This window comes from Solanum dulcamara, chromosome 10 (genome assembly GCF_947179165.1).
Source record: "Solanum dulcamara chromosome 10, daSolDulc1.2, whole genome shotgun sequence".
Taxonomy (NCBI): Eukaryota; Viridiplantae; Streptophyta; class Magnoliopsida; order Solanales; family Solanaceae; genus Solanum; species Solanum dulcamara.
In genome coordinates, this window is record NC_077246.1 from 22,704,859 (window position 1) to 22,723,440 (window position 18,582).

Consider the following 18,582-nt stretch of genomic DNA (forward strand, 5'->3'; position numbering starts at 1 on the left):
CATTTCCAGTAATTTCATATCAATTATGTTGTGCAACACACTTACACATGTTTTTGGCCGTTTATCTTCAGCTTCCTCAATCAGTTGATGTGCAATTACAGTCCTCTACATCATTGTTTAATACTTCTGCATAAATAGTAATCTGTTTTGCATGCCATTCATACTGCTAATCTTGTTTCATTTGATCTTTTCTCTCTATATTATCAGCAAGATTATAGAGCCTAATATAGTCGAAAAGTTTAAGGTTACTTTCTTATGTAAATATTTTTGATGCAGACTGAATCAGTAGACAAGTTTCTACAATCATTGGGTCTTGAGAAGTATGTAATTATATTTCAATTTACTTGTCGTAATAGCTATTGAATATCACCTCTTCCCATACCACCATTCTTCTTGCGGGTCGATATGACTGGTCTTGTACACATGACTGATGAAGATCTTAAAGATATAGGAATAACTTCAATCATAAAAGAGAGAAACCGACAAAATTTGCAGAGACAATATTAACAATGAGTTTCATAAAAATTAAATAAACAGAAAGTGGTTGAGACAAATGATATTTACTTCATCAGCCAATTGCAGGAATGAAGAACCTTAAACAAATATTAACAAATTTATTGCTATTTAGAATGAAATATATCAAAACAATTTTAAGAGCTCACAACTTTTAGCAAATGTTGCAAATTCAATTCTTGCGCCTTCTTATTCTTTGACAATCCCTTTTCATCTATGCCAGCTAATTTACATGTTCTACCTCTTCGTGAGACAATAGTTTCTAGTTTCTCCACAATGAATGATGTCACAAAACTCCATTTGGGAGTTTCAAAAATCCAAAATTTTTCTTGATCTATTATTTCAAATGTGTTGGAGACACAATCCCTGGCTTAATAGCCAACCTTTGCTATCCCAGAAATCACATAAAAAGAAAGCATTTTGAAATACCTTCAAAAATTAAGTAAACAACAATCGTCAACTAGAGAAGTCCAAAACTGAGGAGTACAAAAATAGAAATTAAAGACTTATAAATAAAATGATACCTATGTTTCATCTAGGAGAAAATTCACTTTCTCAATTGCCACACTCAACAACCGTTCACTCAATTTAATATGGGTCAACAAACAGAGGAAGTGAAGGGGAGGACTCAAGTGAGTGCAATAGAAAGTCTAAGAAACGATAATAAAATCAACTTCAAGTTGTAGTTGGTTCATCAAAACATTAAGCTTCATGTTCTTAGAGAAATAAAGTAAAGAAATTGCAACGCCTATCCTCACCATAACTTGAATTTATTCATACAAATTCATCAGATCAGAAATCAAATAGTTTATCAACAACTCCACAGAAAAAGTATAGTATTTCTACTACAATTATTAACAATAGAGATAAATCAATTAACTTCTTACTGCTCCCGTGCTTCTCCATATTGAAATGCTCATCCCTCACTAGAGAAATAGAATAAAAATTTGCATCGTCACCAAGAAAAAATAGCAAAGGGCTTTGAAGCTTTTCATATTACTGTTTTTAAAGATAATTCTAGGTCTCCGAAAATGAAAAATTTGACTTTTTGAGAAAATATTCTTCCTTAAATCTTTTGGACTTTTTACCTATTCCCAGTTTGCACCTCCTCAACTTTATCCTCCTCCTCTTCTCTCTTTCCGTCATTTTTTATCCATCACTTTGCTAACCCTCGCTCAACAAAACAGAAATAGCAATATGGAATTAGAGACGGTGAAGTAGACATGGATCTGTAGTGGGATTTCTTCTATTGTTGTTCATTTTTTTTGGTTCTTTTTAGGGTAGCAAGAGTACTGGAAACAATGTGACATTGGAGGAATGAATTTGGTTCCTTGAAGATTGGAAGAGAGATGCGGATAGTAAAGAAAAATTGATAAGTAGTAGTTTCTAGTTTTTCAAGAACAACTGGAATATAAATAATATCGTTAATCAAAAAATATAGAGTTAAAATTACTATTCTACCTTTGGTCACCCTAAGGTTGGCCTTTCTATATAGTAAAGATTCCCTTGCCTTGTGTATCTCAACGATCATCAACTTGCTTCTTCCCTTTGAACAGGCGTGAAATAATTTAGTATTTCTAACTCCATCCTTAAACCATCTCATTTCAACTTTTTGCCTTCAAAATTCCTCCTCTATAAGAAGATAACTTCTGCTTTGCTAAGGGTTGCTTTGTTTTCTACACTCGGAGAAATTTTTAATTGTACCTCCTTTGTTTTAACTATATCTTCTAATGTGGCTACTTATTGAAAAACATTTTCAAAAGTATTTTTTTCTCCATTGGGACAAAGCAACCTTCTCCTTCATCTTTGCATGTACAATGGCAAAAGGGGACCCAGTAACATTCTTGCCTCTCCAATTCACTTCCACAATCTTCTGAAAATATTGATGTTTGACCTAGAAATTCAAGAACTTGAAAGCCTTCATTATCTGCTTCTAGAAAGAGTTGCAATTAACATGTAAGGGGGAATGATCTGACCTTTTTCTAATCAAAAGATTCACCTTTCTATCGGGGAGCAAGGATATAATGCATTATTTTCAAATACCCTATCCAATCTCTAAAAATATAATTATCTTCAATTCTTCCATTCCACCAAGTGAAGTTGTTGCCTTTAAATTTTAATTCATTAAGATCACATGAACTAATGCATTAAGCAAAGTCAGCAACTTCATTTTAAGTGACTGGCATAATGTGGATATACAACATCTCTAAATGAAGATATAAATTATGGAGAAAATCAATTTTAGTTCAATCTTCATTGTGATGTAGAAATTTGAGAAAAAAGGGAATATGATGTTGTTTGATAGTACATAAAAAATAACTATTATTTTTTCTAATTTATATAGTAATACTTGAAAATTTAATTTTAAATTTCAAAAGTTATCTCAAATTCTTAATTCAAATGTGCAATACTTCTTATTATGTAAATCTGCATATAGAAATTATATCTTAATAAAAGGTGTAGCAATTAAATAAAAAAGAATGGTCCTTACAAAATAATTAAAATAATACACTTAAAATAATAATTATTATTATTGTAATTGAATGTCCATGCTCAGCATGTGCAATCCCTCATCTAGTTGTATAAGAGACATTAAAGCAGAGAAGCATTAGGGCACAATTTTCCTACAATTAAGCTGAAAATGACATGTTTATCTTCTCTGAAAGTTAAAAGTCTTGATAGAAAAGGCAAAAGTAAAGGCAAATAGGAGACAAAATGCAATGATAATGATGGCAACATAGGGCACAAAATCGGTCTGGAATCCAAAATAACTCTTGATGAATTGTTCGAGTTTTTCCTTTTCCTCAAGTTCATCCGTTAGGTCCCCGAACTGAGACGTAACTAATCCATACAATGTCCATGAGACAGGACATATATAATAATACCATCTCCACCACAGTGGAATTCTCTGCAAGATAAATTAAAGGACCTAGGAATCAGAATAATTTAATTTAATTTTGTGTATATATATATTGCTGATTGATCATCTCAAAGGACTTACTGTTTTGGGAACAACAAAACCAGAGAAGAGGTTCCACATTGCATAAAAGAAATTAGAGATTATTCCAGCAACACTCAGGTTTGGAGTAACAGCTACTGTCATCATCCCATAAAGTGTAAAGTAAAACAAGGTGAAAAACATGAAGAATTGATACCAAAAGAACTTGGTTATTGTCCACTCAAATCCTATCATGCCATACGCTATCACGCCAAACACAACTGTTTGAACTAAAATGTAAGGAAGCTCAATCACAATCTGCAAAACAACAATAAATTTAGGAGATCCATGCATTGCTTTCCCTAAATCCAATGCTTAGTTAATTACCTGACCAAAAGCATATGGAAAAGCTGAATACATGCCAGCAGCTCTCTCCCTATAGAAGACTGTTCTCTCAATGGAAATAACTGGTTGTGCTACAGAAGCATTTTGTATACCAAGAAATAGAACAGATGCATACATGGAACCCGCTGCATTAAAAAGATCTTGCCGCCTTCTCCTGATATTGCACATTAGCTACATTTCAGCAATCAATTTTTAACTCTTTTTTTGTGGATAAAAAGGAATAAAATAGGTTACCTTCTAGAACCAAGATCCCAGAAAACTGTTCCAAACATGAGGGCAGTGAATGACGTAAAAAGAATTCTCACAGCAGTGTATGATGGATTTCTCCAATAGGACCAATGTTGTTTCCAAAGGCAAGCTATGCATTGGTTGAAGAAAGACCGCGAGTACTTGGTTGAGAAATTCAATTCCTTTGAACCAAGGGTTGACATATTTGCTTCTCTGATCAAAGATTTATTGTTTCTGAATATTCGTCAATACAGTAATGATTTGTCAGAAATTTTTGTGTAGCAATATTCTAATTTAAAACTTATTAAAAATAACTCTGCTAGTTATTGAACATAGTTTTAACATTTGAACTTACTGAACATTTTAGGTAAGGACGAGTACATGCAAGAAACTGTTACAGAAATCTTAAGGATTGATCTAAATATTTTATGTCCTTTTGAAGTACCAAGAATAGTGGCAGGATGTAGCCACATTAGCCCTTTAATTGAGACCACATCTGAATACTCAACTGAGTGATTTCATCAAAAGGTATGGTACAATAAATTAAGAAAAATAGTATCTTTACAAGTCAAGTAGTTAAATTTATTGAAAGATGTAGATCAGGCAAGAGATTGTTAATTCTTGTAGGCTCCAATAATTTATTCCTTGTATTGTTGAAAGAACAAACATGCTTAAATTGTATTGGAACTTAATAAATGTGCAGAGTGATATATCAATTCGTGGTGGTTCTTTTTATTATTGTAAGTATTTTTTGACAGAGAAAAGAGTCCTAGTGGCATGACAATAAGGAATATAAGCAACGCAAAATTAGTCATAAAATCAACTTGAAATTCATTTATGCGATACCAATTAATTATTTATCAGTATTAAAATGAAATGGATCCAAATAGAGAGGAAAAAATTCACATAGCTACTAGCTCCAACTAGTTTTAGATTTATGTATAGTTGCGATGAGGTTCACTATTCCTGTTTAGTTCTCAAAGAATACCTGTATAGTTCTGAGCTTTTATACAGTACTGCAAAGTTAATACCAAGGGAAGCTTCTTGTGCTTTAGATGTGACCTCTAACACCCAAGTGGCGGGATTATAACCATCCTTGATTTTAGGTACTCCGTTTATTCCCTGGGAAAAGAAAAAAAAGTATGTATAAACATTGTGAGATGGGATAAAATCTAACCGAGCAAGGAAGTCAACAACTTGTTATCAGTACTACCTCAAAATATTTGATTAACTGGGACGAATGGTGGCCTAATGGACCGACATAGATTTCTTCACCTCCTTGCTTTAGAAGTACCAACTGTGTCAAAACAATTTTACAAGTCAAGTAGGATGACAAACAGATACGTCAAGTGTCTGTAAGATATTGTGACAATTGGTGTCTTTATTGGAATATTCTCATTTAGCAGCAGTATTTGTGTCATCTACAAAGCTTGACAGAAAAAAGAAACAAGCTAGGAAGGAATGGTGACCTCATCAAATGCATCAAAGATGTCAATGCTGGGTTGGTGGATGGTACATACGACTGTTCGACCAGTATCAACTGTGTTTCTAACTGTTCTCATGACAATTGCAGCTGCTCTAGCATCGAGGCCTGAGGTTGGTTCATCCATAAATATTATAGATGGATTGGCAACAAGCTCAACAGCTATAGTAAGTCTCTTGCGCTGCTCAACCGAAAGACCACTCCCACTGGACAATCCAACAAGTGCTTCCTTCAGTGGGGTTAGTTCCACAAGATCCATCACCTCTTCAATGAACATCTGGATACATTTCATTTTAATATGTTAGATCACCTACCCTAAATATTGCAAAGACTTCTGCTGCACTTCAAAAATAAATAATTCATTTGAAGAGACAAGTATATTCCAGAATTAACAAATATAAATAAATTTCAAGGGTATAAAATAGGCGTTTCTCTAAGAAAATTAATAATTTTGATAGAGAGTATAATAAGCAATACTCCCTCCATCTCATTGTATGTGAAGATGTATAGATATAGAGTTTTAAGAAATTAAGATTTTTGACATGTAAGCTAAATATATGCAAAGTATCAAAGGTGCGTTTTAGAATGAGAGGTAGTGAGAGTTCCATGTCTTTTCATTTTTCCTTTCCTTAAAAAATATTGAAGTTTTATTTCAACTGGGTCCTACCAAGTCTGTCCTTAAGAAGAAATAATGGATGCTAAGAAAAATAATTTTTGAAAAGAGAAATATATGAGACAAACTAAAAGGGAAAATGTATCATATTAAATAGGACAAAGGGAGTAATATATTAGGAATTTGCAAACATTATGTCTTAAAATCTTAGTCAATTATCACATGCATTGATTTGAGTGAATTTGAGGTTGATATTTACTAAATGAGGCTAAGTGCTGCAAATTCACTTCAATATGCCAATTGTGAAAGCATATAATGGAAGATTGGAAAAACTAGAACATGTAAGACAGAAAATTCACCTTTCAGGGAGACCAAGAATAAAAGAATACATTTTATTAGAAATGCATCTGACATAACAAAAGAATACCTTTCTAGTTGTGCTGTCAACTTGTTGAGGCAAACGAAGCCATGCTGAAAATTGCAACGATTCATGTACTGTAAGATTAGGAGAATGAATATCTGTTTGTTCACAATATCCGGCAATTCGTGCAAATGTTTCTTGCTTCTTCGGATATCCTGATATAGTTATTCTTCCTTCTATATATCCATGTGTCTTTCTACCAGCCAATACATCTATCAAAGTAGTTTTTCCAGCTCCACTAATACCCATTAGAGCTGTAAGGACTCCTGGCCTGAAAGCACCACTAATTCCCTTCAAAAGCTCTAACCGAGCCTCAAAACCATCTTGAGGTTTTATATCCTACGAGAGTAACCTATTTTGAGTATATTTTGATTCAAAAGGACTACATTGATTTCAAGTACTTCACATAAGCTTTCAGTTTTACTTCAAACATAGGCTATAAGCAAATATGTAATGTCGCTATTTCTCCACATCCTAGATATAGATATGCTTGTTTTAATAAAATTGTACATCCAATAATTGATTAGTAGATAATCTCATTACTCATAGGACATTACTTTTTAGCATAAATTATCAAATTAGCTCTTTTAAAAGATGCTCATTTTCTTGCAAGCAACAAATATATTCAAAAACAGAAAGTATTTGAATTGTGTAGATTTTTATACGTTTTGAAAGAGTTTCATCTCTATAAAAGTAAAAAAAAAATACATGGGACAGTTTGGTGATAGGATCACTACAAGGATACAAGGAACATTTTGAATTTTGTAGCATAACATCTGTTATAATTTATGTGATTATGCTTGACTAGACACAGATTGTAAGAAGCCAATTTGACTTAGGTGAATATGAATCATGGATAAAAGAAAATATCAAAGTAGTGGTTGAAAACAGAGAAATTCACATTAAAGTTAAAAATTTAAATTCTTGAAAGTTGTTGGAATAATAACTTCAGATAACAGTACTTTAACCCTATTACATGGAGAGATCACTTGCTAATTTTGTGATCTCTCCGTGAAAACTAAATAAAGAATAATTTCAAAAGTTATATGCAAAAACACAAAGGAATACTTTTTTATGTACCTGAGGCACATCGACTGCATATCTGATATCATCAAAAACTAGTGAAAGGGGTTGAAATGGTAAAATCATCCCTCCCTTCTTGATTGACTTGGTTTCTCGAATAGGTGCATTTCTTTGGCCCTCGTTTTGCATTTCTGCATGATCCAAGTAGTTGTTTACTATGAAGCAGCCTCGATATTTATATGCCATTTTTTTAAGAGTCAACTAAATCATAAACCATTTTCATCGAATTTAGGAGTCTAAACATTTGCTAACAACCTTGGATGCATATTATGCGGCTTTGATTTGTATAATATTGACTAAATATAAACTTCTCATCTCTATAGCAAATGTTGTAATCCATCTTTCTCATAAACTCAAATGTTAATAAGTAATTGGAATGGTTTTTCCTTTTCTGAAATTTGTGGACTAATAATTAATTTGTTCTCATTGCATAAATATTTAACATGACCTTTACAAAGTCGAGAAAAGACTTTGTGAGAAGTAGAGTGATCTTTGTACTATAAACATTGAAGGCAATAACTCAACCCCATTATTAGCAGAATTTTGAATCATGTAGACAAGAAATACCTTCTGTTGATAACTTTGTGTCTATACCCCTTAGTTTTTTGTTCCTTTCAACAACTGTTTCATCAAGAAAAACTGCACCAGATTTTCCAAATGCTGCATAGAATATAAAAATTTCAGTTTTTCAGCAGCATGTTAGAAGTTGATGGATGGAGGTGATTGGAACTCAAGTCAGACAAATAACACATACGCTTGAGGTAAGTTAAGGCCAACGTAGCCATAAAATTGAAGAAAACAATGTATCCTAGCAATGCACCTACTCCAATCCAATACCAGTGTGCATCAGGAAAAAATGCACGAGACTTTAAGACTACAACTCCTAGTGTATCTGTTGAGCCAGGAGCATCCTGCAATAGGAGTACCAGTTCAGGTGAATTTAGAAAGTATGAAATTTAAAAGCAAGAAAAGGATTGTTTACATTTCTCCAACTTTTGCCGAGAAACTCATTTACAGTGATAGCATTTTGTGCATACATCATTGGAGAGCACCAGTAACCCCATACCCACCATTTTTTTACGTCATCTGCAAACAAATAGTACAGTTATCAACACTTTCTGTCTCCATGCTTAGCAACCTGGATCAGAAAATATGAAATAAAACTACCCAATTTTCTAGTTAACTTCAGAGACTAATTTGCAGGATATGATTCTTTGACTAGATGACAGCTCTAGTATAAGATACAGAATGTCTTAGTCGTTACGTTATCATTGATCAGTTCACGTAGGTGTCACAAAACTTTATCTTCAGTTACTATTTAGCAATTGTGATTTTTTTCACACGATAGATGAGAGATATTCTCACCTCGAGACATTATGAATCCACCCATTACGAGAACAAGAAGTAATGCAAGTGATCCCAATGTGTTTGCAATAATCATCTTCCGTCCAATAGCTGCCATGAAACGAAATAATCCAGAAGCCATCTGATCAACACATATCACTAGAAATAGTTGCTTGGAGAACCTGCCACAGTAATCCTTTCTCTCCACAATCAGTTTAGCAAAGAAAAATATGAAAAATGGATATGTAATAGCTTCAGATTGAAAATATCAGAATCCTAACCCTCTAAAGATATAAAATAATCTCATTGCGAGAACATGTAAATGAATCACAAACTTTGATCAACTTCAGAAAGTCTTTGCAAGTATGCTTTCAAAGTTACAGAAGCTAGAAAACTGATATTAGAGTTGTTTTATTTACCTTATGATGTTTGGATCAAATCCTATTGCATAGTATGTGATAGAAACCCAAATGGAAGACTCAATAATTGAGATTGGGATCTTGACTACCCATGCAGGCAAAGTATAAGCCCATACAGGAAAGAAGAGAAGGTTGTGCTGCTTGAAGAATACTGGAAGCTTCAAGATAGTGAAAGGAACCTCTGAGCACCCATTGAACATAGCTGCAATTACTGTAAAGAACAAGGCACCCATGAAGATGAACCCATCTGTCTGTGTCTCCTTCGGCATCTCGATTCGCAGGAACAGTGTCATTGTTATAACAGCCAACAACAGATGCTGAAATCACCAAAGTCTTACACTTAATTTGCATCTTATAATTTTAATCAGGAACACAAGAAATTTAGAATAATTACAAGTTCAAATAATTGCATATAAATAGTTGTTTCAAATGTGTCTGCAAAACCTATATGTTTGCCCTAGATTATTGCATTACATAGAACATTAACTAACATGGAGCTAAAGATTCATCAAGATCTTTTGTATAAACACAGAACATCAGGCTAAAACCTTGTAATATCAGGCACAACTTTAATTCAATCAATATTTTTGAGCATAGCAAAAATTACTTGTTATATATATATATATATATATATATATATATATCAATCATTCCCTTTTTACCACTTTGATAAACGAAAAGACAAGATAAAACTTATTGGCAACTCACTTGTATTATCTTGAACAAGTAGACAAATGAATTCCTTTTCATGAGAAGGATTTCTCTAGACATGCAAGCTCTCAAAAGTTCCCTCTTTTTAACGCCATACTTATTGGTGGTTAGAGCATCAGGATGCCTGTTGGCCTTGTCAACAGGAATAGAAAGGTCATTTGCAAGTATGCGTCCGACATGAAAGGACTGAAAGACTTCAAAGAACTCCTTGGCCGAAACAAATTTGTATGGCTCATCTGTCCTTGCCCAGTATTGCTCCTGATCTTTCCTAGAGGTCACCTACGTAGGAAAATATAATGGTTGAGTCAATACTATGGTTTTAACATAAGTAGAAAATTGTAATGAAGAATGAGATTTACTTCTTGCAAAAAATCAGCTACTCCCTTTCTCTTAGGACATTTAAACCCCACATGCTCAAAGAATTCAAGAACATGATCAAGTGGACCTTGATACACAATTTTTCCATCCGCCAAAAGAATTACGTCATCAAAAAGGCCATAAGTTTCAGGTGCAGGCTGCAAGAGGGAGATAAGAGCAGTTCCCTTAAGAATGTGGATGGATTGTCTAATAGATTTGACGATTTGGAAGGTTGTTGAACTGTCTAATCCAGTTGATATTTCATCCATAAATAGAGCTCTTGCTGGTCCAACCATCATCTCTCCTGAATAAGGGTGACAAGAAGAAGAAATGACTTCAACAACCTCATTTGACAATGAAATGAAGAGAATCAAACATTTTCTCTAAATGGCAATTTAATAGCTTATAAACGTCAATAAATTAAAAGGCTATTGTTGTTAAAGAAAGATAGGCTACTTTCAGCATTGCTTCGATGCTACATATGGGCACAAATATTAGTTTTGATATACATAGGAAGTCAGGATAAATAATAGTAATTATATAATCAACATAGTCAAAGGTGTTGAAGTGTATCGAAATCACATTACCTGTGGTGAGTCTCTTTAGCTGTCCACCAGAAATTCCTCGTACCATTTCATCACCAACTAGCGTCTCAGCACATATCTCAAGACCCAATATCTGTTAATCAAAATTGAGTTAATAGAAGATAAATAAATATTTGTAATAAATAGACTTGTTTAGGCACTAGTGAGTTTAATGAAGTTAGGATTACCTTGAGTATATAATCAGTTATTATATTGGGCTCCTGCCCTTGAACTGATGCTGCCTGAAAAACAAGTCATTTTGACAAAAACAGGTCAGCTCCATTTTACACCAAAATCTAAGTGTTAATCTTCATACCTTCATAAACATGTCAACATCAGGGTCTGGCTTTATATTGGCTTCCTTTTCTCTCCTTAACAACTCTTCCAGCATCTCTGCATTATTATTAACCAATTGAATAGACAGAAACATTATGAGTTGTTTTCTTAGCCTACTCTTTGAAACTGTCTTCGTCCCAAAAGTTGAAATTCGATATGTATTTTCTTTTATCATTACCCCTAAATATTTTTTGAAAGCTTACATTGCGATGAATAGTTACTTTTTGCTAGGGTTCATTTTAACACAACTATAACTTTCAAACACGGAGTATATAATTTAAACAATATTGAATTTGAGGCCAATAATCTTAATGTTAAATCATACATAGTGAGTGTGAAAGTGGACTTAAAAAGATATACTACAACTTATTTAATAGTATATAAACATCAATGTGATTTAGTAGAAATTAGATAAAGAACAATGGAGATCATCTAGTTTAATTTTTCAAAAGAAATAGTAGGATTTACATAATTACCATATTTATGTTAGCAAACACCACTTTAATATGTCCTCTAATTCATCATCTCAGCAATCCCCGTCATGAGATAAGTGATAACAAATGTAGTTTTCAAAGTGAAGTAGTTGTGTTCCGTGAACATAGTCATATATATCAATTGAAGATTGAAAAAGTGAAAAAAAATTCAATTTTGTGTTGTTTGTAGCTCTTTGGATATTGGCAAAGTACGGTGAGATTGAGAGCAATAGAGGAGTCAAAATTTTGGTTAAAGGGTCGAAAGTGGTATGATCTAGGTATGACATGGTTGTAGTTGTAGAAAAGTAATGGATTAATGGTACGTGTTAACAAGTTCAAGTTGTGAAGTGCATTTCTGAAGGGGCTAGTAAAATCAATTGAGACTAGGAATTTTGGGTCAATGAGCTTGTGGATTAAGGTAGCTTTCAATAGACATGAGAATGTTAGTAGGAATATGTATGCCGTGATTTGAGAATTGTCCTACAGATTTGAACCAGTGAATTGGTGGTTTGAGGTATTATTTGGCATAGCTAGCTACTTTCACATGTGATGCTTTTGACTTGAAAGGGGTTTTCAATTTTAAGGTTCTAGTTAGGGGTGTACATGGACCGGGTTGGTTCGGATTTTTTATAAACCAAACCAAACCATTTGTATCGGGTTATTAAATCTATAAACCAAACCAAACCAATAAAGTCGGGTTTTTCGATATTAATTTTTCTCGGGTTTTTCGGGTTTTTTCGGGTTATTCGGGTTTTTTCGGATTTTTTGGGTTTCCATAGTATCTAATAAAAAACAAAGAGCGGTGCTTCTTAAAAAGAATTCTAGTACAAAATATCAACATATAAGATGGAGGCAGAACACTGTTTGAAGTTTTAACTTTATAATATAACTTTATAAGATGGGCTTTTTTTTTGTATATTATTTAGATGGTTTCTCAAGTCCAAATCTAAATGTAAGAAAGAAAAAAAAATTATGAAAAAAAAATTAAAATATTTATAAATTATATTTTAATAAATATTTTTATGTATAACATAATTTAAGAGTAGTATATTTATAATCGGGTCGGTTTGGATTCGGTTTGACTTTTTTTAGTTAAAACCAAACCAACCCTATAATGGTCGGGTTTTTTTTCCAAACACCAAACCAAGTCAAACCAAACCACTAGTCGGGTTTTTTTTCCGGTTTGATTCGATTTGTCGGTTTGGTGCGGTTTATCGATTTGTCTTGTACAATCCTAGTTCTAGTAAGTCAAAACTTTCAGATGCCTAGGATTTGCGGTTTATTATTACTCTAGCTTATGATTGCCTCAACTTTGGACTTTTTGAGACACTCCTCCGCTAGATCTGACGACTTTTTTATTTATAATGGTAAAAGTAATTGAAAATGAAATGTGACATTTGAGTAAAATAAGGATACGAGTATTTATTTTGATTTGAAAAGTTAAGTGTTTTTGAGAAAAAGGGACTTAAATTCGAAATAACCTAATTATTTATGTTTTCCAAAGCAGTGTTTTAAAAGTTAAATATGCAAGACAAGACGTATTACACATCACGGAGCAAAAGTGTGGCAATTATGAATCAAAGCACATGAACAAGTCCTTGATTGAGAGTGTTGCATGAGTAGGAGTGAGTTTGTAGCAAGTGAATATGCTTTGGGGAAAAAGTGGAACAAAAATATTCACATTCACCATTGTGCGTGCCTTCAATAAATTTCTTTCTAAAATATTAGGATAAATTAGAGTATAAGAGGGTATTTGAATTGGTTTATTTAAGTGATTTTGTTTTTTGATTTTTTTTTATTTTTTAATATATTTCAACATGCTTTAAATATAACTTAAATCACTTATGGTTTAAAATTAAGTACTTACACCCCAAAATTTCAGAATCTCCACACATACACAACAGGTGTTATTCTTGTTTTTCAAAATCAAACATTTGGCCTAACATATATAAAATAAAAAATTGAAAAGTAAAAAATTCAGAATTGAAATCCCTATATACATTAATTATCATAATTCTTTAAATAATAAAATACGGGTAGCTTCCATGTTCAATACGCAGGATAACCAATATATCTTTTTAATTAATTTGTTGCTCCTTTCCCTTTTAAATTTTTTGAATGATATCTTTTACTGAAAGTGTTTATTCTCTTTTTAATGAAAATGTTTATTATTTTTCTTATATTTCATAAAATTGAATAATTCGTTACTTTAATTTACTTTTTTAAAAATTCTATTTTAATATACTTAGTTATAAATATACCCTTCGTTTTCCAAATTAAAATACTTAAAAACCTTGTAAAATAAAAACATTATTCAAAGTGATATTTGTGTATGTCTTTGATTTTAAAATATAGGGTTGTATATGCAATTGAATCATATTGTAGGATGCTTAGTATAATTTACCATAAATATTAGTCTTTAAAATTTGATTTTGAGTTATTAAAAATAAAATAAAATCGTAAGTTCACGAAATCGATGAGTTTGATCCTGAAGGAAGAAATTGCCCCATAGAATTCTCAATCATTGGTCAATATATTTAATTTTAAAATTTGTTCTTTTTATAATTTCGCTTCAATTTCACAAGTTATTATATTTCTTTTTGTTTCTCAATTTCAGCACGTACAAAAAATAGTCCTTTAAAATTTAAATAATAATAAAAAAATAAAATATAATAAGCAAGTAATTGTACAATACATATGAGCTTAAGTGAACACAGTATCAAAGTTCAATAAAAATCATAACAGAAACATTTAATCAGATGAACACAACATCGAGTTAAATCAAAATCATAACAAAGCATTCAAAAAAGACACTACATGATAAAAGGTATGAATTTGGACTAATTTGGAAACATTGGACCAAGCTGGTGAGAAATTTTACTATTTAAATATGGCTCAATATTTATGACATATTTACTTCATAGAATGAATTTAAAATAGAATTGAAAGTATATACAAATTCATTTTGTTTTAAAATGTAATTATTTAAGTAAGATTAGTGTTCAAAATATTCTAGTATTATCTAACACAAAAATCCTAAATAGTGGAAAAAACTAAATGAAATTTTTTTGAATGTAAAATATATTTTTAATATATAGTTTGTGATTATAGATAATCCTCTTAAAGAAAAAAGATCAATTTGATTTATTTTAACTATTTATAACTTGTTTCTACCAACAACAAAAAAACTGAGGAAATTTAATCACAGAAATATTTATGCATGCAAAAAAAAAAAAAAAAAACTAAAGAAAAAAAAAATTATACTTCCTTAAATAAAGACTAACCATAACGTGGTCCAACTCCTTGACATCTAGCTGAAAATTCAAGGGTCTCCCTCACAGTTAAATTTGCTAGATGAACATCCTCTTGACTTATATATGCACATGTCCTTTCTGCTACAAATTCATCCATTCCATGCCCATTATAACTTACTTTTCCAGAAACCTAATTATTTTTTTCAAGAGAAAAATAACATAAAACATAGGGTTAATAAAGATAATAAAGTGTTGATACAGAAAATGTTGTCTTAATCCAAGCTAAAAATGCTAGTAAAGTTTCTTTCTTATTTCCAATTTGCCGTGTTTGGGCCAGCTCATTTTTGTTTACGTCTTTAGTAGTAATATATTATCTGATTTGGACCTATCATAAAAAAGTTGAGGTATTTCGAATTATTTGTTGGCACGAATAAAACTTTTGAAATTATTTCAACATTATATTGAACCTTGATATAAGAGTTGTGAATTGAATCTCTTTAGAAAGAGAAGATCTTTTGTCTCATGATAACATGCTTTAATCCCTTTATGAAACTTTGGTTATTGAATTACTCATAGACTTCACACGTTTCTAGCAATTCATATGTCATCATCAAATGATACAACTTTTGAATAAGAATTATGCATTCACACACCAAGATTGGACCAAATGGGCTCATACCAATAGTTGGGATTCAAACTAGAGATTTATTTATTGTTACTTTTATGCCTCAACCACAAAGCTATCCGCTTCGGATGCAAGTAATGTTGTAGTTTAATCATAATAAAACATACACCAAATATATAGTGAAAAATGTTGACTTTTTATGTTGTTGCTCTGAAAAACGAGTGGTGGCTACCTAAGAAAAATGAGTAGTAGTCGATTTGGTTGGCTTAGTATTTGGTTAGCTATCTAACCCTTAATTTTGTAGATGAGAATTTAATTTCTCACTTTGTAATCTTCTCCCTATTTCTCCAGCCCCCTTCTCATGTATAACAAAAAAAAAGTTCCGGTTAGGTTTGATTTCATAATAGTAGCACTTTTTTGTCCTCTGATCTGAACCATGCGGAAATAATAAATCAACGTTGATGGAAAATGTAGTGGAAGTATGACTTTTCCCATCATTATCATAATCTATGGAATTTCAACAAGATTGAAAATGATATGTGACTTTGTTTTAATGATTGTTTTGGCTTTGACTTGGGATATTAATTTACCATATCTCATTACTTGGGCTAAGCTGGCAGAGATCATCGTGCAGATGGTGAGGAGAAGGTGGATATTTATGAGAAATAATTTTTTATATGAATGTTAATTAATAAGGGAGTTAAGTTTAATATCATAAATCACAAAAAGATTAGTGTTGCCAAGTCTAATTAAAAAAAAGGAGTATTTTTCCCATTAAATAATATCGATCTTTTTAATAAAATGGTAAGTATAATTTTGTTTATTTAATTAATATGCATAGGAAAGAATTATAACCTTTACATCTGAATTTAGCTTTCCGGCTAAAGCTAGTAGCAACGTTGTCTTGCCGCAACCTGGCGGGCCTAAAAGTAGTGTCATTCTGCAAAACCAAGCCATTATTTCTCACAAATACATAATTGACCAAAAAAAAAATGAACTAATTATCATTTGGGAAAGAAAAAAAAAATTCAACTCTCACCTTCCAGGCTTGATGATACCACTAACATCATTCAGAATTGAAAATGACTTCTTTCTTTTTGGAAGAACGTGGAAATAATTCAAGGAACCCTACATATATTATATGAGATTATTACCACCTAGTAATTGTTTTTTAATCTCTTTTCATAAGGATTTTGATTAATTAAGGTGAATTACCTCAATCATATTGATTGTGAAGTTGAACATTGTAGGCAATGCTCTTGTCCCCGCATACGCTTCTGCTTCTACATTCAAATGCTCGAAACGAACATCAATTTCCGGAAATTCAAGCCCAACCCTGACTCAATTTGTCATAAAACCAATTCGCAAAAACCTTGTTAACCAAATATTAAATTAATGCTACATTGCTATATACTTTACACTTATAACAACAACAACTCAGTGAAATCCCACAACGTGGAGTACTTTAGTCTTGTTTCCGAGAGACCCTCGGCATATACTTTACACTTACTAGATCAAATAATTATTCATAAATAATAATTAAAAAATCTTGACAATGTCACAATCTAAATAATAAGAGCTAAAAGATAATACTCAATATCCTGTGGGGATTATCAGGTCGTCTCTTATATTTGGGGATAGGTTCAAAACAATCTAAATATATTCCTGACCAATTTTAATTGCCAAAAGTGAACCCCTTTTTTTTTTTTTTATCTCCATCAACTATTTACAAACTATGGCTGCTTGATTTTATAGGAACTGTGAGGAAAAAAAATTAATTAGAAATATCAGGAAAGTCTCTATCAAATCTCAATAATCCAAACACAAAAAACTTCACTATACACAAAAAATACATTTTTTTTTAAAAAGTACTCCGTAAAATAAACTACACCTAAAAGAAACTGCATCAAAATAAAATAAAATAAAAACAAAAATAGCGACTTTAAATAGGAGTTCATGTTAAATCTTTCTTTTTCATAGTTAGTGTTATAGATAACAACTAAAATTACTTAAATGTTTGACGTAAATCAAAAGTAGTCAGAAATATACTTAAAGAATGTTCATAAGCCAGTTTCAACAACCAAATGTGTCAAGATTATATACCTATGAAAGCGTTGTTTGAGCTTTAACAAGAAGTTGTTATTGTCTTCTTCTTCTTGAGGAATGTTCATAAGCCTGTTCAACAGATTCCTTTTCTCTTCCATGCTAAGACTAATTATTCTTTCATCATCACTTCCTCTTCTTATCACATTATTATTATAAGTCGGAACATCATCATTAGCTTCCCATTTCAATGCTTCTTCTTCTTCATCCTTCTTCCATCTATTCGAATCACTAATTTCAATACCTTCCATAATTCAAACTTGCTACAACCCTGCCCACTAATGGAACAATTAGTATATATGTTCCTTTTTCTCTTTAAAAATGCTTTTATTTTTATTAAATATATGTATGTTTATTTTAATGATTGGTATAAGAGTTAGTTGTTACACAACGTGCGTAAGTAAATTATATACATCTGCAATGCCTTCTAGATGCCAACTAGCACTTCCCTTCATTTATACTAAATTTGACTCGTTCGGTTATGCCAATTTAACATTCATCTATATATTTATATTAATTATTATAAAAGAGGGATGGTTTGCGATGTCATTAAGTTTAACTTGTTCGATTAGTTAGCAGTTGAATATGTCGATTAATATAAATAAAAATGAAATAGATATAATAAAGCATATATTTAAAAGAAAGCAGTATAAAGCGTTAGAGCTCTGATGTTGAACATTTGTACTGGATCT

At 31.7% G+C, this 18,582-nt stretch overlaps 1 protein-coding gene across 1 annotated transcript; it reads right to left on the reverse strand.

Moving 5' to 3' along the window:
• Window positions 1-3,163: 3,163 nt before the first annotated feature.
• LOC129869713 (pleiotropic drug resistance protein 1-like) lies at window positions 3,164-18,141 on the reverse strand. Its single transcript, XM_055944352.1, has 24 exons — window positions 17,891-18,141; window positions 17,003-17,123; window positions 16,827-16,915; window positions 16,643-16,727; window positions 15,193-15,352; window positions 11,416-11,492; window positions 11,288-11,341; window positions 11,103-11,193; window positions 10,518-10,819; window positions 10,156-10,437; window positions 9,448-9,764; window positions 9,050-9,210; window positions 8,667-8,770; window positions 8,439-8,595; window positions 8,252-8,344; window positions 7,682-7,815; window positions 6,608-6,940; window positions 5,554-5,844; window positions 5,298-5,381; window positions 5,073-5,206; window positions 4,091-4,318; window positions 3,839-4,010; window positions 3,515-3,769; window positions 3,164-3,421 (listed from the first exon to the last, which is right to left on the reverse strand). Exons 1-24 carry the CDS (start codon window positions 18,139-18,141, stop codon window positions 3,164-3,166), a joined length of 4,233 nt encoding a protein of 1,410 aa, XP_055800327.1.
• Between the last annotated feature and the right edge of the window lie 441 nt (window positions 18,142-18,582).

Coding starts and splice junctions, on each gene's coding strand:
- LOC129869713 (XM_055944352.1), bottom strand. CDS start 18,141: ATGGAAGGTATTGAAATTAGTGATTCGAATAGATGGAAGAAGGATGAA. Junction 9,211..9,447: donor TTTGATCCAAACATCATAAG/GTAAATAAAACA, acceptor TTACTGTGGCAG/GTTCTCCAAGCAACTATTTC. Junction 4,011..4,090: donor TGGGATCTTGGTTCTAGAAG/GTAACCTATTTT, acceptor GTGCAATATCAG/GAGAAGGCGGCAAGATCTTT.